Consider the following 26,844-nt stretch of genomic DNA (forward strand, 5'->3'; position numbering starts at 1 on the left):
TTGTTTGGAAAGTGATGTCCAACTTGTTTTCTATAGTTATTATCTGCAAAATCAATGCGAGGCAAGCAGTTATGTGTTTGATGTATTATACATTTGTATTCTAGATAGATTTTATTTTAGAAGATGACATTTCTCATACAAAGTTGCCTTTGTAAGTGTAATTAAATGAGCATGTTAAAAACTTTGTAAGTTGTAGCTGCTCAAGCGGATTGAAATTAACTAGAAGAGGACGTTCTGCCAAGAAAAGGCGGGAGCCTGCAAGCAGGCCACGTGAGAACAAAGTCTTGCAAGCAAGACTTATCTTTCAGAGGCAGAACTTTCTTTGCGGTGATAAATAGTCCGTGAGGGCATGGAAAGTTCATGGGAGGGTGCACTGCTGCAGGTGGAAAGAGTCTTTGTGTCACATAGGAAACTAATAGTGTAATGTATAACCTAGCTCAGATGATCTCATAAGCATGCTTGTTAACCATTGTCCCTTGCTGTACTCCATTGTTGTTTGCTGTAGTCCCTAAATAAAAGCCATGAGAGCCTTGGGGGCTTTTGCTACTTGCCTGACTAGCAATAGCCCTCTGCTTCTCTAAACTCAATCCTGCACACCGAGCTCATCTCAGTGTCACCGTTCATAAAGAATACCAATAGTAAGTGTGGATGTTTTACTTGGCAAATGTTTGAAAGTTGGTCAGTATGAGTGTGTATCGCTGCCCACTGAACTGTTGGGGGTCATGTGTTGTGGGCCAAGCCGAATCTTTGTTAGGTAAACGACTGTCCCCGTTGCTGAGACAGCGTGCATGGTTTTCCCTTCGTTCTATGTTATGACGCACTAGGCAGAAGGTAGAAGTAGAGTTGTGCCGGGGTCCAGGCCCAGCGGTCCAGGGGTCCGCAAAGGCGTGGACGGCATGGGCGAAGAATGAAGGCCACGGAGACAGCGTTGAGCTGATGAGCATGATCAGGTTCTGTGTTTATTGCCCTGTTCCAAGTGTGTTTATAGTACTTGATTGTATAAGCATGCGTCCATAGTTCCATCATGGCATGTTTTGTCTCCTCCTTTGACCTGTTACAGTTTCTTGTTTTATGTTTACAGTTTCGTATAAGCATGTGTCCATAGTTCCATCATGGCATGTTTTGTCTCCTCCTTTGACCTGTTACAGTTTCTTGTTTTATGTTTACAGTTTCTTATGTGACCTTTGGTAAAAATCTCCTTTCTATTTAGCTGTGCTGATTTTAATCTTATTTACTGTGTATATTTGTACATTCTATTGTAAAGGGTTTGTCTGTGTTCCATGATAAGGGATAGTTTGTTATTTATATTGTGTGGTTCCTATTGTATTGCTCCACAGTGAAGCTATAAGGCCAAACCAGCAGGAGGTTTTCCTATTGTATGTCGTAAGTCAAGGTTGTGTAGCTTAAGCATGATTGTTGTTAGTCAGGAGTCCTCAAACTCTTTAAACAGGGGGCCAGTTCACTGTCCCTCAGACCGTTGGAGGACCGGACTATAGTTTTAAAAAAAACTATGAACAAATTCCTATGCACACTGCACATATCTGATTTTGATGTAAAATAAACAAAATGGGAAGAAATACAATATTTAAAATGAAGATAAAGTGAAATCAACAAACTTAGCAGTATTTCAATGGGAATATCAGTTTTAATATTTTATCTTTTCTCACTTCTCTGACCAAACAATCATATTTATCTTTATGTTGAATTTGATAGTGTCGACGCAAATTATATTCTTTGAACACAGACACTATATTCTGGCATATCAAACACACAGCTCTTTCCTTGTACTGCATGAAAAAGTCATCCTAAGTCCACTGTTCTTTGAATATCCTACACTTGAAGTCAGTTTTTCTCTTTCTTGACATCATTGTTTCCTAGGTATTCCAAATTGCTATTACTAAAATACCAATACATATATACAGTGCTACTAAAACAATATACCATCAATAACTTTGCCCACACAGAGACATACAGACTGCACTGCCCATCAGTGCAGTCTGATCAGTGTCCATCAATGCAGCCTTCCAAGTCCACCTCATTTCAGCCTCACTAGTGCCCATATTGGTGGAAGTCCGCTTTTACCTCAGGCTCACACTGGTGCGGTGAGGGAACCGGCATGATTACAGAGCCGGTTCCTCCACCACCTTTCCAGTTCACACTACCCTGTGCGAACCGCACTGTGATCTGCGAACTCTCACAGGAATCTGATCGCATGGGTGAGAAGACCCATGTGATCAGATTCCACTGCAGGAAAAAAGCAGGCACGTATGCCTTTTTTTCTTCCGAATCTAATGCAAGTTCAGCCATACAAGCATATGGCTGAACTCGCACTGCTCAGAGAGTGCAACAGTGTGAACCGGGGCTTACACAGCGCACAGCATACAACATCATACACAACTGAACAGCAATCAAAATATAAATGCACTTACTGTCAATTAAATTGGGGTTCCTACTCCTCAGCTGTCTGCAGAGCTGGAATAAGTTCCCATAGGGCCCTAGGCAGATTACCAGTTTAGGGCCCCCATGCGATAACACTGAGCACTGACCATTTGCATTAATACTGACCGCTGACCATTTGTGGTAACACTGACTGCCGGGGTCCAACCCCAGCAGGTCCAGGGGTTCCCAAAGGCATAGACGGAGTCGGCGAAGAAAGAATGACATGGAGACAGCGTTCAGTTGATCAGCAGCCTAGCCAGGATCTCCAGCCAAGTTCTGGTCTGGATCTCCAGAGAGGTTCTGCTGTTTATTGTCTTGTTACATCCGTATTTATCCCAGTTGATTTTAATCCTGTCAATTTCTATTACAAAGGTTAGGGTGTTTCTTATCTCCATTCCAGGGAGTAAAGATTATGTAGCTTAAGCATGATTGTTTGTAGTGGTTAACTACCCGCCTGGCACTTAGTTAAGGAGTTTCATCCCCTCCCTGACTTCAGGGAAAAATTCCTACCTGGGGAAACAACCTTTCTCGGAGAGGTGACCTTGGTTAAAACACACAGCGCTAAGGGAAGCAAACATATTAAGAACAGTATGCTATATACGCCAGGTCCCTTGAAACATATGCTGTGCAGATATTTCTTTCCTGCAGCGACTGTGTCAGGCAGCAAGGATGGACCGGCTTCCGGCAACTGACCGCTGACAATTTGCATTAATACTGAGCTCTGACAATTTGCGTTATCACTGTGATGCAACCCTCCTAGAAACCACCCCCAACCAACTAACCAACTTCAAAAAAAAGGCTCTCCTAACTTCAAAAAAAAAGGCCCTACTAACTGCAAAATAAAAAATAAATCCTAACTTGTTCTTACCTCAGTCCTCAGGCAGCAGCAGGCTCTGCACAGGCAGGCTCATGACTCGTCCGATCACACCTGAGACTGAGAGCAGGAGTTGAGAGACAGAGAGAAGGAGGGGAGTCTGAGAGTGGGGCGCCCATTCCACACATGCGCACTGCGGGCCAGGGACGAGTCGGCTGATAAGCAACAGGCAGCGGTGGCAAAAACACCCGGCGGGCTGGATAAATGTTTTCAGCGGGCCGCATGTGGCCTGCGGGCCATAGTTTGAGGACCCCTGCTTTAATGTATAACTTAGCTCAGATGATCTCATAGGCATGCCTGTTAATCATTGTCACTTGCTGGACTCCCCAATAAAAGCCATGAGAACTTTGGAGGTTTTGCTACTTGCAAGAGCGAGCAGTAGACCTCTGTTTCTCTAAAACTAAATCCGCTTGCCGATCTCATCTCTGCGTCACCATTCAGCTGCAGACCATCTGCACGGTGTGTGAAATAAACTGAGGAAACACAACACAGCTTTCATGATCAGAACATGGGGGCATCCTAGATCTTCTTTTCACTATGTTTGGGACATGGATGCTAGAAAAAATTGGTACAATAACAACATTGGGTCTTTCCGTCTCTAAAACAGTCATTCCTAATGGGCATGGGCATACGCCCCTTAGAATTGAAATATGGACAAGAGCATTAGACTATTAGCAAACTTTCTCATCAGGAACCTCGACAAGAGCCCTTGTGTCTCTGTCCGTCCATCCGTCTGTCTGTCTGTCTGTCTGTTCATGCTGCTGCTGAGATAAATCCAGGTGCAAACACCTGGACCTGCTTCCACACAGGGGGAGCCGAGTCCAAATGAAGGACCAAGGTCTGCATAGCTCATGGTCTCTGATACACATCCCTCTCGCACAGGATCTCATGGCACTCACTGGCCACTGACACAAGAACAGCACCTTTAGAGGCTGTGCAACAAACGGGGGATCCACTCACCTGCTCCGAAACACAAACACCTCCTCCTTTTGACAACATCCCCTGAAAAACTTGATCACCCTCTCGACTCTCTTGGGGACTTCAGCATTCCCCACAGCTCTCTTACAGCTGATCCCGGCACTCGCAAGTCTTCAGACCAGCTGCTTCTGGGCAGGGTTTCTTTGCAGATGGCAAATGAAATGGCAGCAAGTGTGATGTGGAACACTTCAATGCACAGAGTCCTTGAAAAAACGATGGCGTTGCCATGTCAACAATGGGAATCTCTTTCCCTACAGTGATTGAGGACTTAGGGGGGGGGGGGGTGGGAGTGACCTGAACGTCTCAGAACCAACCATTGAGCCACAGCTTCACACTCGCCTTTTCCCACATCGACACAATCCTGACACAGCACCTCAGGAACGGGAAATCTGTCCCATGGAATACTCTTTTCTGCGGGTCTCAGCTGACTCAGGAGGAGCCAGCCCTGACTCAAGGACCTGATGAAGCAAGCACAGGCACGGGCCCCCTGTGCATGGTAGGAGCTGGGCTCTCTTGCCCACGTCACGAAGGGCAACCCACCCCCCAGCCTCACCTTGGAAGACCACACATTGCCAAGTGGCTCACCGCCTCTGCTGACTATCTCTCAGGGGATGAACAAAAGCTTTCCACAATCAAGTCCTCATTCACATGACAAATGCTGATGCCCCCCGGCCCCAAACCTCCACATACAGGATCTGCTTGCAATCAGCACGCCTTCATTTCTTCCATACATCTTTTCCAGCTCACAATCAGTAGCTTCCATCTTCATGCACAGCTTTTTCTACCATCTCTTTCCATTTACAATGGCAGGAATCTCACCTCCCTTGCAAGGAACTGGAAAACTCTACAGGATGGGAGGCTCAGCTCTTTGTGTGGATGTGTGGACACAGGTTGGCATGTGACATGACAGTGGGAACATTCAGGAACCAGAATTCTCACCATAACTAAGGAAGAAAAGGGGTGGGTGGTTGCACCAAAATCGGATACCTTTTGGGGGAGACTACGAGGAAAATCGACACTTTCCAGTTTGTCTTTGAATTTGTTATGGATCTCAGACACACAAGGAGAGGGACAGGGAGAGGGAGAGGGAGAGAAACATGATGTGACAGACAAAAATCAATCCGCTGATAGGCGTGCCCTTACCAGGAATCAAGGGGACTTCCTGCTTCATGCCTCCACACACAATCATTTTCGATAGGTGTGCGCCCCTTCTTAGGGCTATGTATTCTGACCACGGCCACCTTCCCGGGAAAGGTGGTTTCCCCAGCTGCGTATGTTTCCCTACAGTTCGGGATGAATGGGACTACGGAAAGGAAGAAGATCACTACAACCGCCTCATGGGACAGCTCCAGCTCCAGCCTCAGCCCCAGCCTTGACCTCTGACCCTTGACCCACACTCCGATTTCGATTTTTAAAAGTGAATAGAATATGTAGCTGGTGTGGCTCACTGGTTATTGCACCGGCTTGGCAAACATACACTCACTACTCTCTAGCTAAAAGAGGAATCAAGGAACATATTAGGCAGGGTGGTGGGTCACCTTAAAGGGAACCTCAATGCAGCGGTCTCCAGGGCCTCCCTTTGCAAAGATGGGGTGGGAAGAGGTGCATGACCCAGGAGCCGTGACTTCGGTCCATCCAGGGACGGAATGATTGCCGCCATGGACAGCCTCAATGATTTTGTGGGTTTTCCTTTGGTTTATTTGTTTGTTTGTTTGTTTTGTTGTGGGTAGAATTTTTGGTTGTGTTCACAGGGCCTTAGCTGGAATTTCAGGACCATGGCCAGAGGCACAACGTATTATTCTTTAAATGGCCACAGGAGGGCGGCAGAGCATTATTTTTGAGCAGGAATTGACTGACAGCAGGCTGCTTAGTCTTAGCACATTTCTACAGTTTATTTTATCTTTCATTCTGAAAGAGACCGACACAGGGACCAAGCAGAACCCCTTGAGTTACAAGAACGCGTTTTGGGTTGCAAAATGTTTCAGCACCAAACTATTAACTAGAATCTTATGCTCAGGAAAAAAAAATGTGTTTACAACTAATGTACTAGGAGAAAAAAGTACTTAGTAATAATAACCTAACGTCACAGAGGTGACTTGAAAAAATATGAAGCAATACTGGAATTTACTAAGATCCTGGAAGGGGTGACTCATTTTCATGCCGCTGAAATTCAACCGGACAAAATTCACCTTCTGAAAAGCAAAATCATCTTGTCTTGGTTAAGGCTAAGATAAGCCTCTTAGTCGTAGGGAAGTTGTATGCCTGGCTTGAGTGGATCCGAGCCCATGAGGTAAGTCAGACTGAAAATGGGAGGTGTGTCCTAACACCCTGCATCCTATTACGAAAAGCTCTGCCTGCCTGCAGCTCTGTAAGGACCCAGTTAGAGATTAGAGGAAGTCAACCCGGGACCCAAATGGGTGAAGAACAGTGATCATCGATGGCCAGTGTGCCAACCATCTGGGCACAACAGGGGTCAGACGCCTCAACGGGGGAAGCGCTGACCCTTCAGTATTCACAGAGGGTGACTCGGACCCACGCACAATCATGTTGGTTTTTTGTCTTTAATGCTCAGGAGCCCAGGCATAGGGGACAGTTAGGTTCAGGGCCACAGGTCTGGTAGGATTAAGCTACACAACCTTGACTTACGACATACAATAGGAAAACCTCCTGACGGTTTGGCCTTATACCTTCACAGTGGAGCAATACAACAGGAACCGTAGAATACAAATAACAACCTAGCTCTTATCATGGAACGCAGACAATAACCTTTACAATACGATGTACAAACATAGACAATAAATAAGATTAAAATCAGCAGAGCTAAATAGAAATGACATTTTTAACAAAGGTCAGATAAGAACTGTAAACATAAAGCAAGAAACTGTAAAAGGTCAAAGGAGGACCCAAAACATACCATGACATAACTATAGACACATGCTTATAGAATCAAATAGTATAAACACAGTTGTAACAGGGCAATAAAGACAGAACCTGATTATGCGGATCATCTGAACGCTGTCTCCATGGCCTTCGTTCTTCGCCCATGCCGTCCACACTTTTGGGGACCCCTGGACCGCTGAGGCTGGACCCCGGCACAACTCTACTTCTACCTTCTGCCTATCGCTTCATAACACAGAATGAAGGGGAAACTATGCAAGCTGTCTCGACAAGGGGGACCCTAATTTAGCTAGCAAATACTTGGCTTGGGTCACAACACATGACCCCCAACAGTTCATTGGGCAGCGATACACTCAGACTTACCAAATTTCTAAACATTTCCCAAGTAAAACATCCACACTTACCAAGTTTGTAACATGCTCATTTAATTACACTTACAAAGGCAGCTTTGTATGAGAAATGTCATTTTCTAAAATAAAATCTATATAGAATACAAATGTATAATACATCAAACACATAACTGCTTGCCTCTCATTGATTTTGCAGATAATAACTACAGAAAACAAGTTGGACATCACTTTCCAAACAAACGGCTATTGTGCACATGGATGTCCAAACAGGCCTTCTGTCTTGGACAGAGTCATCATGAAGTAGGGGCTGTGTGGGGAAATGAAATACATGGTTCTGGAGTCAAAAAAAACACTGACAAGGCACCTCCGGGAGGATACGAGGAACCAGCACAGTGGACACACGTTCCCGGATGCCACCGCTCCTGGCAACTGCGGACTCCATGGTGTGTCTGGCCCTCGGTCTGTGTGTCCCTCGGTCACCGACACTAGCTGAGCCTGCTCACATCTTCACAGTGGGGGCGACTCTGGGAGCAGCGACACAACGCAGCAGACGGGAACACCTGCATGACCCTCCTCTGCCCGTTTCCCACTTCCTTTACACCTCACTTTCCCCTGCCCCTCCAAGCCTCACCCCTGAGAGCCTCGCCCCTGACGTGGTGGCTTGGGAGACCCTGCAAGGACCCTGCTAGAGTGGCCTCGTCCTGTTGTGTTAAAGTGATTAATTACCCGCCTGGCACTTAGTTAAGGGGTTTATTCCCTCCCTAACTTCAGGGGAAAATCCCTACCTGGGGAAACAACCTTTCTCAGAGAGGTGACCTTGGTTGAAACACATAGTGCCAAGAAGGTGAGCAAACATTTTAAGAACAGTATGCCATATATGCCAGGTCCCTTGAAACAGCAAGGATGGACCGGCTCCCAGCACACTGGGACCTGTGGGGTATCCAGGGTCCTCCCCATCAATACAGATAGAAAAGGCTGGGATGTTCTCCCTGGAGCTTCTGGAAGTACCTACCTGTCTTGTTACAGCAGCTGCAGGACACTTTGAATCTCACCTCCTCCCCCCAGTCAGCCCAACCACTGCTCCTTTAGCCTGAGCGCCTCAAGTGTTGCAGTCCAGTCACACACACACTGATCCACGACACAACCCCTCATCCCTCGAGAAACACACTAGCTTCCAGCTGCTCCTCTGCCACCATCTTCCTCACTATCCACCTTGAACAACACCAGCCCGGAGTTGTCCCCACTGGGGCTGGAAAAGTCCATCACACCGTTTATGAAGTAAGTCGTGGAGATGGAACTGCAGCATAGGCAATAGAGTCCGATGGAAACTAGACTGACGGGGTGGTCACTTTGTAAGTTATGTGAATGTGGAATCACTCTCTTGTGCACCTGAGAGTAATGTATTATTGTAAGTCAATTAGAGTTAAAAATAAATTCAGAATAAGAACCACAAAAGTGCACACAATCCGTACTGGGTGTTGCTCACTGGTTAGAGCTTTTGCTTGCCAAGCATACACTCACCACTCTAGTTAAAAACGGCACCAACGAACGTATGAGGTAGGGTGGATGGGTCACCATAAGGGGAGCCTTAGTACAGCTTCTACAGGGGCCTCGCTTTGAAGACCTTGGGCTGGACGAGCTGAAGAACACAGGGCCATGAGTACAGAATGATTGCCGGCCTGGACAGCTTCGATGATTTTGTGCTGGTGATTTTTATGGGTAGAATTTGTGTTCACAGGGTTTTGACTGGATTGCAGCACCATGGACAGAGGCACAGGTTGTTATTCCTTGCATGGCCACAGGAGGGTAGGAGAGGATCACTTTTGTGCAGGAATTGGCAGACTGGGCATGAAAGCCAGGACCCTTTGGGGTAGGGGCACTGTTCTAACCACTGAGAAACAGCTGCTAGGCCGAACTCTGGCGCCAGGAGGTGCACCGCACGCAGGGCGCATGGTCAGTGTGCTTGTGTCTGGCCACTGCCACCCCCAGGGCAGCTCTTGTTCCCACAACATCACCATCAGCTCAGGGCAGATGGCGGGGATGTCCCCCGTGACCCTGCGTGTAACACAAGACACGAGGGACAGTATCTGTGATGCTTGGGTACCCGCACCCGTGCTGTGCGATGCTGGTTGGAGACCGACAGCCACAGCGACAGGCAGTGCTCAGCGTGCAGCTAGGTGAGTAAACACAAGGCGTCCAGACCATGAAACTTTAATGTAATTGAACAGAACATGTGGCAAACATAACGGATTACAGCCGTGGACTGAAAGGCACCCACCACCCTGCTGGGACACCCCACGCCACTTGGAGAGGCACCACAGGCACAGAATTGACAGAACGCTTCCACATCCCACTCACCACGTTAGGTGGGGGGAGTCTGGCCTGGCGCAGGGCGGGCAGGAGGGTGGCCGGCAGGGGAACAGTCTCCTGCCCACAACTGCTCAGGGGTGGCACTAACGTCTGCCGTGGCCTGAGTGGAACACACCCCTTCGACTTGGGATCCACAAACATTTCTCAAACGCTTCCTCCAACATCGGGAGCTGCCAAACAACTGCATAAACACGGCGGAGACCAGGGACGCACACACCTCCCAGCAGAGCCCCCAGGGAACACGGGAACCTCTTTTCATCAGGATGAGGTTCTGTAACTTGTACTGAACGGTCGAATGTCCACACCTGTCTTCCCTGGGATGCTGGCCTGGCTCCCGGGGGCAACTCAGCCCCTGTTGCCCCCCGAAAGCTCAAGGAGCACATTGGCCACCCAGAAGACATCGCTGGAGACCTGGCAGTCAGACCACCGCACCTGGAATGCCAACACAGCAACACACATGCAGGCCCCCTCTGCCCGGCTCCCCCAAGCTCATCATGGCAGACTTGTTCAGTCTGAAGGCAGGAGTGAATCCAGGAGTGAGGAAGGAACCCACTTCCTCCTAGGAAAGCCTCACCTGGTTGGACGGCAGGGCCTCGCTCAGCTCCCCAGCAGGCACAGGCCGGGGAAAGGTCGACGGGGTAGGAGCCAGCTCCGGGAGGCTGTAGAAGGGGCCACATCAGAACAGGGCTGGGCTCCAGTGGGCACCAAGCAACACCTTCCACCCCGTGGGGAACATGCCTGAGAGTGTCTGCGCACCAGGAGCTCCCCGTGTGCCAGACCCTCAGACCCATCTCCTCCCTGAGGGACCTCAGGGCACAGCGACCAAAGGGGCCCATGGGACACGACAAGCACATGGCTCGAGGGCGGGGGGGATAGTGCACCAGAGCGGCTCATGGAGGACACGTGCAGCGAGAAGGTCATGCAGAAGGACGGGCTGGGGAGGTGAAGGAGACAGAGCCCTTACACCCAAACCAGAGGAAGCAGAGGGATGGCAGGGACGGTGGCAGTACAGCTGCCACGGAGACCTGACGGCGGGTCCCTAAAGGCAATCGCAAACGTCTGTTCACGACCCCAGGTCACTATGGAGGACGGTCAGGGTTCTCCCACCATCTGAATTGGGACTTCCCCTCCCTCTCGCGTCCCCCTATAATTCTGCCCTCATTGGCACCTGGCCTTCAGCGCCAGATTAGTGAGACCCAATCTCTGGGGGTGCGGTCCTGGGGGTCACTCTCAGAAATTCCCTCTAGCAGAGGACCCCCCTCCCCGGTCACATCCCTCTGTCCCTCCTGTGTGCAGGCTCCTGGACCCTTGTCCCGGCCCCACGGCCACTCCACAGCACCTAGGCTGCCAAGGCCCTTTAAAACTTCACTCTGGAAATAAAACCAGGACCTCCATGCTGCTCAGAAACTCTGACAGCCTTTATCTGGGAAGAAGAAAATGCCAGAAAGAGGCTGCTGGGTGCCAGGGCAATCTCAGGGAAGAGGCCTAAAAACCGTCCACAGCACAGATGTCCTGTCCACTCTCGTGTTCCCCGTTCTGTCTGGGAGAAACCCCACCCTCTTCCCTTTGGGAGACGCAGGCTACGGGACTATTGTGGTTTCCAGAAACCTGTAAGCAAAAGGCTTCACCGGCACAAGTTCGGCCAACGCTATGAACCAGAGCTCTGCAGGCTTACCTCTGGGGCAGGACCAACTCCGGAGCCTGTGGTGGGGGCTGTGTCACCAGGAAGCTGCCTGAAAGGCTGACGCTGGTGCCCGGACCCTCCTCCAGGAATGTGCTCTGGGGGTGGCTGCCGGGCAGGTCAGGGAGCCCTGCATGAAGGAAAGGCCACAGCTCACTGCAGGGAGGAAGGGCCAAGCTCACACACAGCACAACCAAGACCTGCAGGACAGGAGTGTCCAGCTGCCTGGCCACAGCCCGCAGCCTCCCTCCCTGAAGGAGGACTGGCCACAACTGTTCATCTCAGCGGTGCCTTTGGGCTTCCAGAGGACACAACGAAGCCAATTCTCCCTGTCTGACTGTCCCCCCACCCAAGTCTCAGCCTCCGAATCTGCCCACCCACAGCCATGGGAGGTGGGGACATTGTCACTTCGCCTTTGGCTTCACTGAGGTCCAAGGTGCCACAACCTTACCTTTCTCCACTTACATTGTTTCACAGAATATTTCCCTCTCTCTCTTCCCCTCCACCCCCCTCTATATCTATACATTTCCAATTAATCTGAGAGAGGAAGGGAGAGGGAGAGAAACACCAGTGATGAGAGAATCATTGGCAGGCAGCATCCTGCACGCACCACACTGGGGATCAAGTCCAAAAACCAGGCATGTGCCCTGACCGGGAATCCTACCATGACCTCCTGGTTCATAGGTGGATGCTCAAACACGGAGCCTGGCCGGACCGGCAGAAAATTGGTCACACTTAAAGACAAGCCCCTGTGGCCCTGGCTAGTGAGGCTCAGTGGACAGAGTGTCAGACTGTGGACTGAAAGGTCCAGGGTTTGATTCCGGTCAAGGGCACATGCCCAGGTTGCGGTCTCAGAAGCTCGGCCCTGTGCTGTAGCAGCAGGTGCTGGCAGGCAGGCAAGTGCACAGAGTGGGGAGTGCAGGACTGGCAGCTGCTTCGTCTCCTTTTTGCTCTTTCCTCGCATCTTATTTTGTTTCACGTGCATGTTTTATTTTGACAAATGAAACAAATAAGAACTATAACCTGGGATGTTTGTCACAAGAGCCTCTTTGAGGCTCACTGGTTCTGGGTCTAATCAAGCAGAGGGTTCAGGTGGAAGCCCTGGCCCTTCCCATACCTCCCTGCCCCCCAGAGATGCCCGTAGCTGCAGCCTCTGGTGCAGAAACTCATGGTCCCAGTGGAATGGACTCACCTGTGGAGCTGGGCTCGGCGACTGTGGGAATGGACACCGACATAGAAGCGTACGGAGGAGGCATCCAGAAGTGCGGCCAGTGACTGTGCACCAGCTGTAGAGGCTGAACGGAAGCGTCCCAGGAGGACGCCGGTGTGAGGGACACCAGCCAGGGCTTGGGTGCAGCTGAAGGGTCCAGCAAATCCCTGCGGGCAGCCAGCCCAGCGAAGCCAGGGTCAGGGAGGACGGCGGGGACAGTGGATGGGTTGCGACCAGGCCCCTCCGCATACATCTCGCCGCCCTGCAGAAAGCTGGGAAGCCCCACGAACACTGTCCCTTGGTGGACGGAGGCTCGCTCTGGCCAGGACAGTCACTGACGGCATGGGGCCCAACATTCCCCAATCCTGCTGCCTTCACTGCTCTCCTGTGCCTGCAAACGCTCTACAGACACTTAGAAGAAAGTATGATACCTGGAAACCCAAGATACACTCGCAGTTCCTTCAAAGGCCTCAGGGAAGCACTCTCCACGCACTGAGAGCTGGACGTGGCTAGGAAAGGCCTAGCAGGCGACTGAATAGACGATGGTTGGTCTCAAAGGAACACGAAGCAGCAGTGGATAATCATGAGAGAATAAATAATCCACAAATGCTCACCGTGTCTCAGGTGGTGCTCCTGGGCCTCTGTCAACAACCCTCACCCCAGGAACCGTGGCAACAACCACAGGCAGGTCCTGCAAGTCCCCACTTCACAGGTGAAAAAAGCGAGGCAGGGAGGTCACAGCACCCGCCTAGAGACACACAGCCGGTGCTGTCACCGGACATCAGGTGCCAGGCCAGGCACTACCGTGTACAGCAGGAACCCGGCAGTGCTGGCCCTGATCAACCCAATGAAACAAACCACACCAATCACCAGAAGCAACCAAACCACGACAGCTGGGTGTGCCTGCAGGCGATAGGTTTGCGTATTTTTCTTTCTGCGTCTGTTTCCCCTTCTCCATCACGCGCAGGACGGCAGGCTGTGAGTCAGTCACGGGGAACACGTGCAGGGTCCCTGACCGGGGCTCCCGGCAAGGGTGCCCGCACTCCTGTGGCCACAGCCCTCCCAGACCTGGTCCCAGCGGGCCCAGCACGCCCATGCCCATTCCCCCTGGTATCCTGCTGACGGTGGGGAAGCTGAACAAGGAGAACAGACCGTGGGGATGACAGTACCTGGGAGTCAGTGATTTGGGCATTGTCCCGTCTCCAGAAACATCCAAGGCCAGGGCCGGAGGCTGCCAAACCCCTGGAGTGGTCACCGGGGTTCGAGCCGGCCCACTCTCCTCACCTCCTGTAGAAAGCCAGTTGGACGGGAGGGAGGCTGGATGGACCTTAAGTTCCAGCCTCCTTCCCAGCAGCCACAGGAGCCCTGCTGTGGGGAAAGGTGTGACCACCGAGTCCTTCCAACAGTCTGTGTCCCGTGATGCACCTTTACTCTGAGCAACAATCCCTAACCAGACACCCTGCTCCCCAAACCTACGCACTTGGCCCGGGCCAAGTGGCCTCCACACACGAAGGCAGCCGCAGCCCCATCTGACCCTCAGCCTCACTGTTCTTGCTCCTCAGGGTGAGTGTGCAGGTCAGGATTAGGGTTAGGCCAGGCCCGGGACACGGTGCTGTGACCGGGCAGCTGAGGTCAGCTCCCAGCATGGGGACCTTTGGGCCACTCACCTGCCCACTGAGGTGGGTGCCCACCCACGAAGCCGGGGTGGCGGTGGCCTGAGGGCTGCGCCTCCAAACGCTGGAGCCTCAGCTTTTGATGATAGCGGTAATTGGCAAACCAGGTGTAGACCTGCTCCATGGTGAGGCTGGTCTCTGCAGCCAGGGCCTCCTGCGGAGACATGGGATCTGAGCCCAGCAGCAGGGTGCACGGGGGATGGGGGTGCACGATGGTCCCCAGAGGCCAGACTGCTGCGCAGCAGGCGGGGGCACCGAGGGCTGCCTGGCCTGACTCTCGGACTCTCACCCGCTGGGCCTGGCTGGGCCTGCTGCTCACACCCGAAGCGAAGCTCTGCAACTTCTGGCGAACCTCCCTGGGGTAGCTGCGGCTCTTCAGTCCGTCAGGGCAGAGGGAGGGGGGTGGCGGGTTCCTGGGGAGCACAGACAGGGGGTGTCACAGCCTCCCTTCTCCTGGCACCGCTCCTGTTAGACCTCCTGTGCCCAGAACACGGTGTCCTGCACGCCCTCTGCTCACAGGCCACTCCTCCCAGTTCCTATGCTGCCAGGTGCCAGGGGCCCGTCTCCTGAGGGGTGAGGGTTCCCCGGCCCCACTTGCAGGTTGCACCAGGGCTTCCAGGACATGCAGCGAGATGCCAGGCCTGACAAATGCCAAGAAATGGGGAAGCTACATGGTGAGGATGCTGAGATTGGTTATGCTTGATTGTCGTGAAAATCTGAGTTATTTTAAAAGAAAACAGTGGCATCTAAACAAATAGCACCTGTCTATACAAAACTTAAAGTCCAAACACCAACTGAACAAATACCCTGGATGTCAAAAAGGCATCCCACTCACCCAAATCCCAAGTGGAGCTTGTCCCCAGCCCTCCCCACATCCTCCCAGCCCGCGTCCAGCGCACATGGTGAGGAGCCACCACATTCCAGCCGCTAGGCCAAGAGAACTGAGTCCAACTTGAATCTTTCTTTTGCTCCTCAAAGACGTACAAGCCATTGGCAAATCCTCCAAATTCTATTTTCAAAAAAATGTATTTTTATTGATTTCAGAGCAGAAGAGAGAGGGAGAGGGAAACATCAATGATGAAAGAGAATCATGGATCGGCTGCCTCCTGCACACCCTCCACGGGGGATTGAACCCGAAACCTGGGCATGTGCCATTGCCGGGAATCAAACCTGGGACCCTTCAGTCAGCAGGCCGGCGCTCTATCCACCGAGCCAACGCAGCTAGGGAGGGCCAAACGCTATCTTAACACAACCCTTTCTTCAGCCACTGCCAGAGACTCAGAACCTCCGGCTCCTGCTCCTGCACTGGCCTCTGCTGTAACTCCCCTGCCCCCTCCTTGTGCCCCTGGGACCGCCATCCACTTGCTCGGGTCTCTCCTCCAAGGACTGGACGGGCCCGCACTCAGCCCTCCCCACAGCAAGAACAATGGGTCCCAGCCCCCTTCGGAGAACCTTCTGTCTCCCCTTCCTCACTCTGAATCATGGGATGTACACTGTTGCCCTGACTACTGTCTATCCTCTACCCAAGGTCAGCTCTGGAGAACAAAGCCCAGTTTCTGGCCTCAGCACCTCCAATAGCACCACAACGAGAGCCTCTTCACAGACACTGCTGGTCCCAAACCATTTCCCGTGCTGAGCTGCACTCTGGCCGCTCCCAGCACCTACAGGGAGGGACACCCTGCAGCCTGGAAGACACCGAGGTTGAGTGAATGTCGGGTCTGAGGACATAGCTCACTTTCTGCAGCAGCATGAAAACATTCTCTCTGGTCAGAAAGGAATGGGTCTCTTCTGGACACGAACCAGGACCTGGAGCTGAGGAGTCCTGCACCTGGGCTGTCGGGAGCTCAGGGAGACCTGGGGGCCTGCAGACCAGCGGGGACACCCATGACCAGGAGCAAAGCTATCCAGTCTCTGTGTCTGGCCTGGAACCTGGCTTTGCCTCCGTCTCCTCCACCCTGTGCTCATCCAGGAACCGGCCGCCCCTCCCTCTGCACAAATACAGCTCAGCCACGTACCTCCTCCTGCAGCGGAACTTCTGCCCGGAGCTCAGCGTGGCCACGCCCAGCCTCTTCTTCTCCAAATGGTAGTGAATGTCATTCCAGAGCTGCACCAGCTCCTCACTGCCTCCTGGAACACAGCATCGCTGCGGAGAAGAGCCTGCTGAGACCTGGCCACCTCACCCACCTGAGCACGGTCATCGCCCAGACCTGACCCCTGGGAAGAGCTGCTCACTGATGTGCCAAGCAGCAGGGCATGGCCAGATGGCCAGCACTCCAGTCCACCCCAAGTGCAGGCGGTGTCCTGGAGGCCCAGATGGCCACCCATTCACACCAGCATGTCAACCCTTCCACAAAGCACACAGGTGGGGACAGCCGTCAGTTACTCCTCAGAGGTGAGGAGCCTGAGGAAAGGGCAGGTAGGCGACTGGCTAGCGGCCACACAGGAGGCAGAGCTGTTGTCATTGACGGCCACATTGTCTTTTTAAGGCTCCAAAGCTCGACCCCTGTCTTGTGTGAAAAGCTTTTTCTCCCACCAGCAGGGAAGTGGAGTGAAGCCCCGGGTGACCTGTTCCAATGACCACACTTTGAAGATGGCCAGGACGTCTGGCCCTGGCATCCCCTAGGCCAGTGATGGCGGACCTTCTGAGCTCGGCCTGTCAGCATTTTGAAAACCCCTAACTTAAATCTGGTGCCGTGTCACATGTAGACATTTTTTTATATTTGCAACCACAGTAAAACAAAGACTTAAATTTCTTATATTTATTTTATATATTTCAATGCCATTTAACAAAGAAAAATCAACCAAAAAAATGACTTCGCGTGTCGTAGGTTCGCGATCACTGCCCGAGACACCAGTCGGTGTGCGTTTCTCGCCTTTAACTCCACGTTCCCAGCGCCATCTTGGCGAGGGAGGTGCAGATCATCAGAAAGAGCCCACGTGGCTGGGCTGGGACTTGCAGTCTCTGCCAGGATCAGCCATCAGCCTCAGGCACAACAGTCAGGAAGCCACGGGCCCTCCCTGCCTGCAGGACCAGCCTGGGCCTGAAACATGTGGTGGCTACAGCATTAGCTCTCGGGTCTCAGCCACACGGCACCTCTTCAGAGCATGTCTAAGCCATCCTGACGGAATCTGAGCCCTCCCCTGGGAGTCTGTCCGCACTGGTGTCAGCCTGCATTTCATCGCTGATGCCTTCACAGCAGTTATCACGCCTCTAAATGTGGGTGCCCTTGTTTCTGTACAGCAGCCGTTTATTTGCACAGATTTAAACACTGGAGCCCTCCAATGTCCCAGGGTTATGCTGGGTGTCATCGCTCTTGCAATGAGAACAGGGCGCGGCCCCTCCCTCCTGGGCCCACGTGTGGCCAGGGGAGACAGAGGAAGCACAAATGGACTCTAATTATGACCCGAGGGCGGAATCCAAGGACAGAATGCGGGGTTGCACTTGAGGATACAGGGTCACTACCCAGACAGGTGACACTGACAGCAGAAACCTGAAAGGTGGGAAGGCACCAACCTCTAGCTGAGGGAATGACATGTGCGTAGGTCCTGAGACAAAGAAATGTTGCGGAAATTCTAAGAACGGCTAGGATGCCAGCATGGGCCACACGGAGGAAGGGGGAGTGTGGGTCCAGGCCTGGAGAGCAGGCAGGCTCAGGCCCCAGGCCCTGGTGCACACATGGTCCCACCTGCAGTCCTACAACTTCCTCCAGCTGCTGCATGAAGGCAGAGGCGGGAGGAGGACACCTCTTGGCTTGGAGGGTGGGGGTGGGAATACAAGGAACTTGGAAGAAGTGACTATCTTTACGGTAAGTATGTGCTGAAACAGGGAAACACGGGCCCTCAAATCCATGACTGAAGCCCCCTGAGCTGTCTGTATTTTGGAATTCAGAATTTCTCTGATTTTATGAACTAACACAGGCACACACTATAGAGTATGTGCCACCCCATATAGTCTGGGGCAGGCAGCATACCGCAGTCAAACATGCCAATATGTAGGCAGCCAAATATACCACTGTCCACTCGGTGGCTAAGTAATGACCGTCAATTCCTCACGTCAGTGCAAGCCACGTTTTCATGGAGGATGAGCTGAGGCACCCAGTGCCCCCAGAGGAGCGGCACAGATGCCTATGGTTTCCGAGTTTTCAAGAGCGACCCTTTGGCTCAGGAACAGAGGTCCAGGGTCTGCTTGACTGCTGGCTACACGACTGGGAGCCGGAACTCCATCCTGGGACCCCCACTCAGTGAGGATTTCATCAATGGACCACTTTTCTCAGATGATCAAACTGCTCAGATATTGGTAAACTGAGAGGGGACCATCCTGCCTTGTTTACAGAACCTCTCTCCAGGCTGTGGCTGGCTGTGGACTTTCCATCTCGCTCAGGATGCTAGTGGCTGCCGCCCCTCTCTCAGCACCTCCCCCCACAAGACCAGTCCTACCTCCAAGAGCCAGCAGGCGGCCTCGTTCTGCTCCTGCTTGGCCAGCGCTCCGGCACACACCAGCGCCACGTCCTTGTTGCTCAGGAGGTACAGGAAGAGCTGGCTCTCCAGCACGGCCGTGACCAAGGGCTGTGCCTCGGTGAAGTCGTCCTGCAGGTCCCGGCACAGCCTGCCCGCGAGGCTCTCCAGCTCCTCCACAGATGGGCTGGCACCTCCACTGTCCCGCAGCAGCTTCAGGAAACTCTGCATCCTGGGCTGGGTTGCGTCCCTCTGCAAACAAGGTGGCAGGCATCACTTAGCCAGCTCTAACTATGGGCTGATTAGACATGAATCCTCAGACCAACTCTGAGAGGCCCCTCCCACTCGGGCACGGGTGAGGTGGCAACAGTGAGGTTACCTGAGGAAGAGGAGGAACCATACCCCATGGCACTGCCTTTCAGTCCCTCCGAATCCATCTAGCCCAGCTGTGCACCCGGCTGAGCCGGGTGCTGTCACTCACCCCTCTGCACCTTTCACCTGCCCCCAGGTGCCCCACTCTGTTTGCACCTGGCCTTCTATACTTGTCTCACTCCTCCTCTGGACTCGGTGGGTCAGTGACCATGTGTGTGAGGGCCATCAGGTTTCCCCAGCATCTCCCAGCCGTGAGGAGGTGCCCTGGGACAGGGGCTGGGCAGACACCATTTCCATTCATGTAAGAGGGGCCATGGGGCCTGCGGGAACAGGACTAGTACCATCCGGTTCTAACTATTGTGATTTTGGGAAAAAAACCCAGAACCTCAAACTCATCATTTGGAAAACACTAGGAGTTAAAGGTTGCGCTAGTCACAGACACTGAAGAAAGTAAGAAGAGGTGGACCCGGGCAGGTCTCGTTGAGTGCCGGAAGCCAGTCCATCCTTGCTGCTTGACACAGTCACTGCAGGAAAGAAACATCTGCACAGCATATGTTTCAAGGGACCTGGCGTATATAGCATACTGTTCTTAATATGTTTGCTCCCCTTAGCACTGTGTGTTTTAACCAAGGTCACCTCTCCTAGAAAGGTTGTTTCCCCAGGTAGGAATTTTTCCCTGAAGTCAGGGAGGGGATGAAACTCCTTAACTAAGTGCCAGGCGGGTAGTTAATCACTACAAACAATCATGCTTAAGCTACATAATCTTTACTCCCTGGAATGGAGATAAGAAACGCCCTAGCCTTTGTAATAGAAATTGACAGGATTAAAATCAACTGGGATAAATACGGATGTAACAAGACAATAAACAGCAGAACCTCTCTGGAGATCCAGACCAGAACTTGGCTGGAGATCCTGGCTAGAGATCCTGGCTAGGCTGCTGATCAACTGAACACTGTCTCTGTGTCCTTCCTTCTTCGCCGACTCCGTCTACGCCTTTGGGAACCCCTGGACCTGCTGGGGCTCGACCCCAACAGTTAAGACACTAAACTGCGGGCACTGGCACTTGAGGACACAGGCCGAGGCACTGAGCCGGCCCCACCAGGCTGGCTTCAGTTTCCGAGCAAAGAGCACTGATCCACTGCACCCCAAAGCCCACTCTGTGGTGGGTCCCCAAACATATAAGCTACAGCAAGCGGACTTGAAGGCTTTGTGGAGTTTTTCTTTTTCATACAAATCTATGCACAGAGACGCCTATTTTTACACGCGGAGAATGCTTATCCGGGACCTACAGACATTTCCTGGTGCCAACGCTGGCCCTGCACAGCATCCCATGGAAAAGGGGCCGCCACCCGCTCAGAAGGCTCCACCCGACCCGTGGACGTTCAGGCAACTTGCTAGTGGCTGCTTTTCAGAGAGAAGGCGGGACTCCCAAGGCTGTGCCGGATTAAAAGAGAAAGTACCGTCTTCCTGCGGATCGACTCCAGGGCCAGTTACCAGGCAGAGCCTTCGGGCAGCTAAGCGTCTAGCAGATGCGGCTGAACTTCCCGGGAGGCCTGCGCTCAGCGCCCCCGGCTCCGCACCCCGCGGGCGCTCCCTCCTCTACGCCCCGGGACCCTGGGGGAGTCGAGGCTCCAGGACATGCACGGGGCGGGGCGGGGCGGGGAGAGTTCAGCTCAGGACCCGGTTTAGTCCAGAGCCCGCGCCACGGAAAAGAGGCTACGCGCTGGGCTCCTGCGGACACGGCGGGGAAGGAGGGACGGAAGGAGGCTGTCGGGCGCCCTGACCCCTTCACTCTCCAGGTGGTGGCCGAGACCCAGTACCTTTCCCGGTGATGTTCCCCGCGGAGGCCAGGACCGCTGCTCTGACGGGTGCATATGTTTGGCGGGGCCGCTGGGAAACCTCCCGCCCCCCACCCCCCACCCCCCACCCCCCACCCCCCACCCCCCACCCCCCACCCCCCACCCCCCACCGCCGCCACTTCGGTGCTCAGGGCGGTGCCCACGCCCACTTACTCAGTCTGCACCTCCGGGGCGGAAGCGGTCATCCCGGAGCGCAAAAGGTGAACTTGTTACAATGTATGCAGGCGCACTCTGTATGGAAAGGCCTCGGAAGGAAAACAACACGTTTTTCTCAAGTGAAAAACATTTGCTCAAGTGAAAAATATTGAAGCAATACAAGCAGCTGACATGTGTTCTCCAAGTTAGGGACAAATGTGTCCAACTAGCATCAGAGGGCAGTTCTTTCAGCTCTACTTTTTCGTGACTTTTAAGCTTTAGTGTTAAGTGCCGGCAGAGTTAGGATTTATTTTTGGTGAAATAGTACTTTTAGAATTAGGACTCTATTCCTGACAACTTCCTTTGCCCTGGGTATTTCCAGAAAAGGGTACATATTTTCAACTGTCAGGCGTTACATTAGGAGACTGGGTGAGGCAGAATCAGTCTGACCTGTATTTAAGCTGCATGGACTTTGTTGCAGGTTTAGGTTAGATTTAGTGCACTCCTTTCAACTATTACCAGGGCAGAACGTTTCCTGCAGCAGGGCCTGGGACCTGAACCTGGAGGTGTTTGCGATCCACTTGTGCTCACAGGGAAGCCAACAGCTTTCCGAAAACGTGAGCTCCATCGCCCTGCCTCACAGCCCGAGTGCTTTTCTGGCATCTGAGATCCCTTTGCTTTCCAGTGCTGACGTCGAGCTCCCAGCCCTGTGTGAAGGCCTAGCTCTCCTGAGCCTTCTCCCATGTTTTCTAGTGCAAAGCCCTACGTGCACTGGGGTGGTTTTCATATACGTGAGGGGGTGGGGCAGCAACAGGCAAGGGATGGTGTGCTCTCTGGGTCCTTCACCGGTCTCTCAGCCTAAAAGTACAGATCGCCTCTGTGGGAAACTGATAGAGGGTTCAGCCTCCGACTGACCTGCTGGCAAAGTCACAAACAAGTCCCAGCTTAGAGGGCACAGTCCTCTTAGAATAATTGGGCTGGACCTTATCACACTCCCTAGATCTTATCTGGGAAGCTAATGGGCTAAGTAAGTGTAACAAACAAATTAAACTCACAAGAACTGTGTAACTGTGGTAACCACTACCTCACGATAAAAAGCTTGGTGAGCCCTAACCTGTTTGGCTCAGTGGATAGAGCGTCGGCCTGCGGACTGAAGGGTCCCGGGTTCGATTCCGGTCAAGGGCATGTACCTTGGTTGCGGGCACATCCCCAGTAGGAGGTGTGTAGGAGGCAGCTGATCGATGTTTCTCTCTCATCAATATTTCTAACTCTCTGTTCCTCTCCCTTCCTCTCTGTGAAAACTCAATAAAATATATTTAAAAAATATTTCAAAAGATTCTGCAGTGATTGTATACGATCTAACTGTCCTGCTTGAATTTGTTGTTCAATTAATTGTAATTTGGCTCCTGCTTCAGGAGTCAATTGCCTAGGACTATTGAGGTCTGAGGGTCCTTCTAATGTTTGAAATAGATTAGTTAATTGATAGGTGGGGATTCCAATAGATGGTCGAAGCCAATTTATATCCCCCAACAGTTTCTGAAAATCATTTAAGGTGTTAAGACTATCCCTTCTGATCTGAACTTTCTGAGGTTGAATAATGCTTGCTGAAATTTTCTGTCCTAAATATAACCAGGGCTCCACTTGCTGAATTTTTTCCTCTGATATTTGGAGCCCATACTCTTTAAACAATTTTCTAGCTTCTTGCAACACACTATTTACCTTGGGTTTTTCTTTATGTGCTAATAAAATATCATCCATGTAATGAAAACAAATGCCTGTAGGAAACATTTCTCTTAGTATTTGTAAAGGTTGATGAACATAAGCTTGACACATAGTAGGACTATTTAACATACCCTGGGGGAGAACTCGCCATTGATATCTCTGATTAGGTTGGCTGTTATTTAAGGAAGGGACCGTGAAAGCAAATTTGTCACAATCCTGAGATTGTAAAGGGATTGTGTAAACACAGTCTTTCAAATCAATAATTATTAAATGCCAATATTTAGGAATTAATGCTGGATTTGGAATTCCAGGCTGTAAAGGTCCCATAGGTTCAATAATCTCATTAATCCTTCTTAAATCAGTTAACATTTTCCATTTACCTGGCTTTTTCTTTATAACAAAGACAGGGGAATTCCATGGACTAGAGCTGGCTTCTATATGCCCTAGTTGTATTTGTTCTTTGATAATAATTTGGAGCGCTTCCAACGTTTCTCTAGTTAGGGGCCACTGATCTACCCAAACCGGTTCAGTTGTTTTCCATTTTTAAGGCAGGGTGAAGCGCTTTGAAGTGGCCCCCTCTGTAAATTTTGGTCCTGAACACTGGCGCCAGTGACGTCAGCACCAGCTTGACAAATCATTTGTCTATGACCTTTCGGTAAAGAAGGTATAGTAATTGTAGCCCCCCATTGCTGTAAAAGATCTCTTCCCCACAAAGATAGTGCAATGGAGGCAACATATGGCTGTATTTTGCCTTTTTGCCCTTCAGGCCCTTGACATTCAGGTACATTAGAGCTTTGCAAAATTTCAGCGAGGGTCCCTAAACCTGTAAAAGTTGCATTCACCTTGTGTACTGGCCAAGATTGAGGCCAGCGCAAAGTAGAAACTATAGTTACATCAGCCCCAGAATCTACCAGGCCGGTAATTTTTATTCCGTCCGGGAACATTACTGTAAGTTGAGGTCTCTGATCTCCTAAGACCGTATGCCAAAAGACCTTTGTTCCCGTGCTACCAAATCCCCCAGTTCGCTTATCTGGTGCTGTATGTCCTCTTTGTTTATAGGGAAGTAATAATAACTGTGCCATGGAGATAAGAAACGCCCTAACCTTTGTAATAGAGATTGATAGGATTGAATCAACTGGTATAAATACAGATGTAACAAGACAGAGAGAGACAGAACTTAAGAAGAGAGCCAAGAAGACAGAACCTACAGAGAACCTACAGAGAGAAGAACTTCGCTGGAGAGAACATGGCAAAGGATCCTGAACTGAACCTGACTACAGAAATTGGCAAGAGAACCTGACTAGAACCTGGTGACCGAACCTGGCTGGAGATCTCAGCCAGAACCTGGCTGGAGAACCTAGCAAGAGAACATGGACACAGAACCTGGCTGGAGATCCTAAGCAGAACCTCTTTGGAGATCCTAACCAGAATTTCGCTGGAGATCCAGAGCAGAACCTCTCTGGAGATCCAGACCAGAACTTGGCTGGAGATCCTGGCTAGGCTGCTGATCAACTGAACGCTGTCTCCATGTCATTCCTTCTTCGCCAACTCCGTCCACATCTTTGGGGACCCCTGGACCCGCTGGGGCTCGACCCCAACATCTGGCGCCCGAACAGGGACCCCTAGGTAAGCCCCACTCTCGGGATGGATAGGACTGCACCATAGGAAGAGGGTGGATAGTCTTCGCAGACTTCGTCCACACCTTTGGGGACCCCTGGACCTGCTGGGGTTGGACCCCGGCATCTGGCGCCCGAACAGGGACCCCTAGGTAAGCACCCCACACTCGGGACGGATAGAACTCCACCATAGGAAAAGGGTGGATAGTCTTCGCCGACTCCGTCCACACCTTTGGGAACCCCTGGAAAAGGATTCCCCTAGGTAAGCCCCCCCCCCCCCGTGAGAACCCCCACACTCGGGACGGATAGGACTCCACCAGGGTGCTACAGACCCCCCTATAGAGGATAAGTAGGGTAAGAAGGTGGATAGTACAGAACTTAGATTGAGAAGATGTGCCTTACTGAGTCCAAAGAAAGAAGACTCTGTATTGATTCTTAGATTGAGAAGATGTGCCATACTGAGTCCAAAGAAAGAAGACTCTGTATTGATCTTTAGATTAAGAAGATGTGCCATACTGAGTCTAAAGAAATAAGACTCTGTATTGATCTTTTAACACATATGCTTGCTAGCAGAGGAATTAAGGTTACTCCCAGTCAGACAGAACGTTTTATACAAGAAGTATGTCCATGCTTTTCTGAGGAAGGAAAGGTAAATGTAATGGCATGGGAGAAGGTAGGCCCAAGGAGCCTTATCCTTAACCCCACTGCAGCCTTTCCACCCTTGGAAAGTGCAGGATTGGCAAGCTCTCCCTGGGGTGATAGATCAGGACTCAGGTAATAGCAGAAAGCGCCAATCCTACTCTTAAAATGGATACAAGAGAGCAGTTCAGGTTTTTCTTTTTAATGCCTGCTTTTAAAAAATAAAAAAGGGGGAATTTGCCGGGAGCCGGTCCATCCTTGCTGTTTCAAGGGACCTGGCATATATGGCATATGGTTCTTAATATGTTTGCTCACCTTCTTGGCGCTGTGTTTTAACCAAGGTCACCTCTCCGAGAAAGGTTGTTTCCCCACATAGGAATTTTTCCCTGAAGTCAGGGAGGGGATGAAACTCCTTAACTAAGTGCCAGGTGGGTAGTTAATCACTACAAACAATCATGCTACATAATCTTTACTCCCTGGAATGGAGATAATAAACACCCTAACCTTTGGAATAGAAATTGACAGGATTAAAATCAACTTGTATAAATACAGATGTAACAAGACAGCAAGACACAGAACTTATAAGACAGAACTTCAGACACAGGGCTTGGAAGACAGGACCAAGAGAGACAGAGCCTAGGCACAGAACCTACACAGAACGTTCTCTAGAGACAGAAGAACTTCGCTGGCGAGAGCATGCCGGAGGATCCTGGACAGGGACTGGCCTCGGAGCCTGGAGGCAGAGCCTGGCGAGAGAGCATGGCAGGGGATCCTGGACTGAACCTGACTGGGGAGATTGGCAGGAGAGCCTGACTAGAACCTGGTGACTGAACCTGACTGGAGAACCTGAGCAGAACCTCTCTGGAGATCGAGACCAGAACTTGGCTGGAGATCCTGGCTAGGCTGCTGATCAACTGAACGCTGTCTCCGTGTCATTCCTTCTTCGCCGACTCCGTCCACACCTTTGGGGACCCCTGGACCTGCTGGGGCTGGACCCCGGCAGCCCGGCAGGTGCTTTTCCTCTAATAAAGCCTGGAATCCTGGTTTTAGGCCTCCGTCTGATCTTTCAGATCTCATCTCCTCCTTCTAAAAGAACCTTGTGAACCTCCTGCTGTAAAGGAATAATAACAGTATGCCCTACACTCGGGCCCTTATAGGGAGGTGCTGTGGGCAAAGAAATCGGTGGAGGTTTAGCCGCGAAAGCCGGATTAATGGCTAGTTCCGTTACACTTTTTGGCGGTGGCGCAGCCAACTCCTGAGGACTTTTATTCTCTTTCTTTTCTTCTACTACTGTAGGTAATAATTCTTTTAAACTCCCTAAAAGTTCCTTCATCTCTGTTTCCCTTCTCGCCACTCTTCTCTGTTAGGTCGGAGAGAGCCCAGGATCGGATACATGCAGACATGTGATGAGACAATGGACTTCCCCTGGAATTTCTCACAGATCAACGTGCCAGACACAGATACAGGCTTCTCCCTGAATCCACAACGACCCCCACACAGATACTGACTCATTCCTGAATTCCTGGCTGGCCCCCTACAGCTGTAACTTCCTCAACTGAATACCTCAGCTCAT

The 26,844-nt window shown here is 51.5% G+C and overlaps 1 protein-coding gene and 1 long non-coding RNA gene across 2 annotated transcripts in view; both read right to left on the minus strand.

Annotated features, from left to right (window-relative positions):
* Nucleotides 1–10,254: 10,254 nt before the first annotated feature.
* On the minus strand, nt 10,255–19,159 carry LOC132222636 (anomalous homeobox protein-like). Its single transcript, XM_059677830.1, has 9 exons — nt 18,911–19,159; nt 16,489–16,616; nt 14,763–14,886; nt 14,468–14,627; nt 12,783–13,118; nt 11,585–11,720; nt 10,733–10,843; nt 10,484–10,568; nt 10,255–10,341 (listed from the first exon to the last, which is right to left on the minus strand). The coding sequence occupies exons 1-9, from the start codon at nt 19,157–19,159 to the stop codon at nt 10,255–10,257; spliced, it is 1,416 nt and encodes a 471-aa protein (XP_059533813.1).
* Nucleotides 19,160–26,433: 7,274 nt separating this feature from the next.
* LOC132222521 (uncharacterized) overlaps nt 26,434–26,844 on the minus strand; it is a 166,722-nt gene continuing 166,311 nt past the window's right edge. Inside the window, exon 4 of the long non-coding RNA XR_009450248.1 lies at nt 26,434–26,626. This is a non-coding gene — a long non-coding RNA (uncharacterized LOC132222521). The remainder of the gene's footprint in view (nt 26,627–26,844) is intronic.

This window comes from Myotis daubentonii, chromosome 20 (assembly GCF_963259705.1).
Source record: "Myotis daubentonii chromosome 20, mMyoDau2.1, whole genome shotgun sequence".
Lineage (NCBI taxonomy): Eukaryota > Metazoa > Chordata > Mammalia > Chiroptera > Vespertilionidae > Myotis > Myotis daubentonii.

What these genes read in the sequence shown, in the direction of transcription:
- LOC132222636 (XM_059677830.1), bottom strand. Translation starts at nt 19,159, where the DNA reads ATGCAGAGTTTCCTGAAGCTGCTGCGGGACAGTGGAGGTGCCAGCCCA. An exon ending in GAGTTGGTCCTGCCCCAGAG is followed by an intron (nt 10,844 to 11,584) that starts GTAAGCCTGCAG and finishes TCACCTCCCCAG; the next exon opens with CCCGTCCTTCTGCATGACCT. An exon ending in AGGCCCTGCCGTCCAACCAG is followed by an intron (nt 10,342 to 10,483) that starts GTGAGGCTTTCC and finishes TTGGCATTCCAG; the next exon opens with GTGCGGTGGTCTGACTGCCA.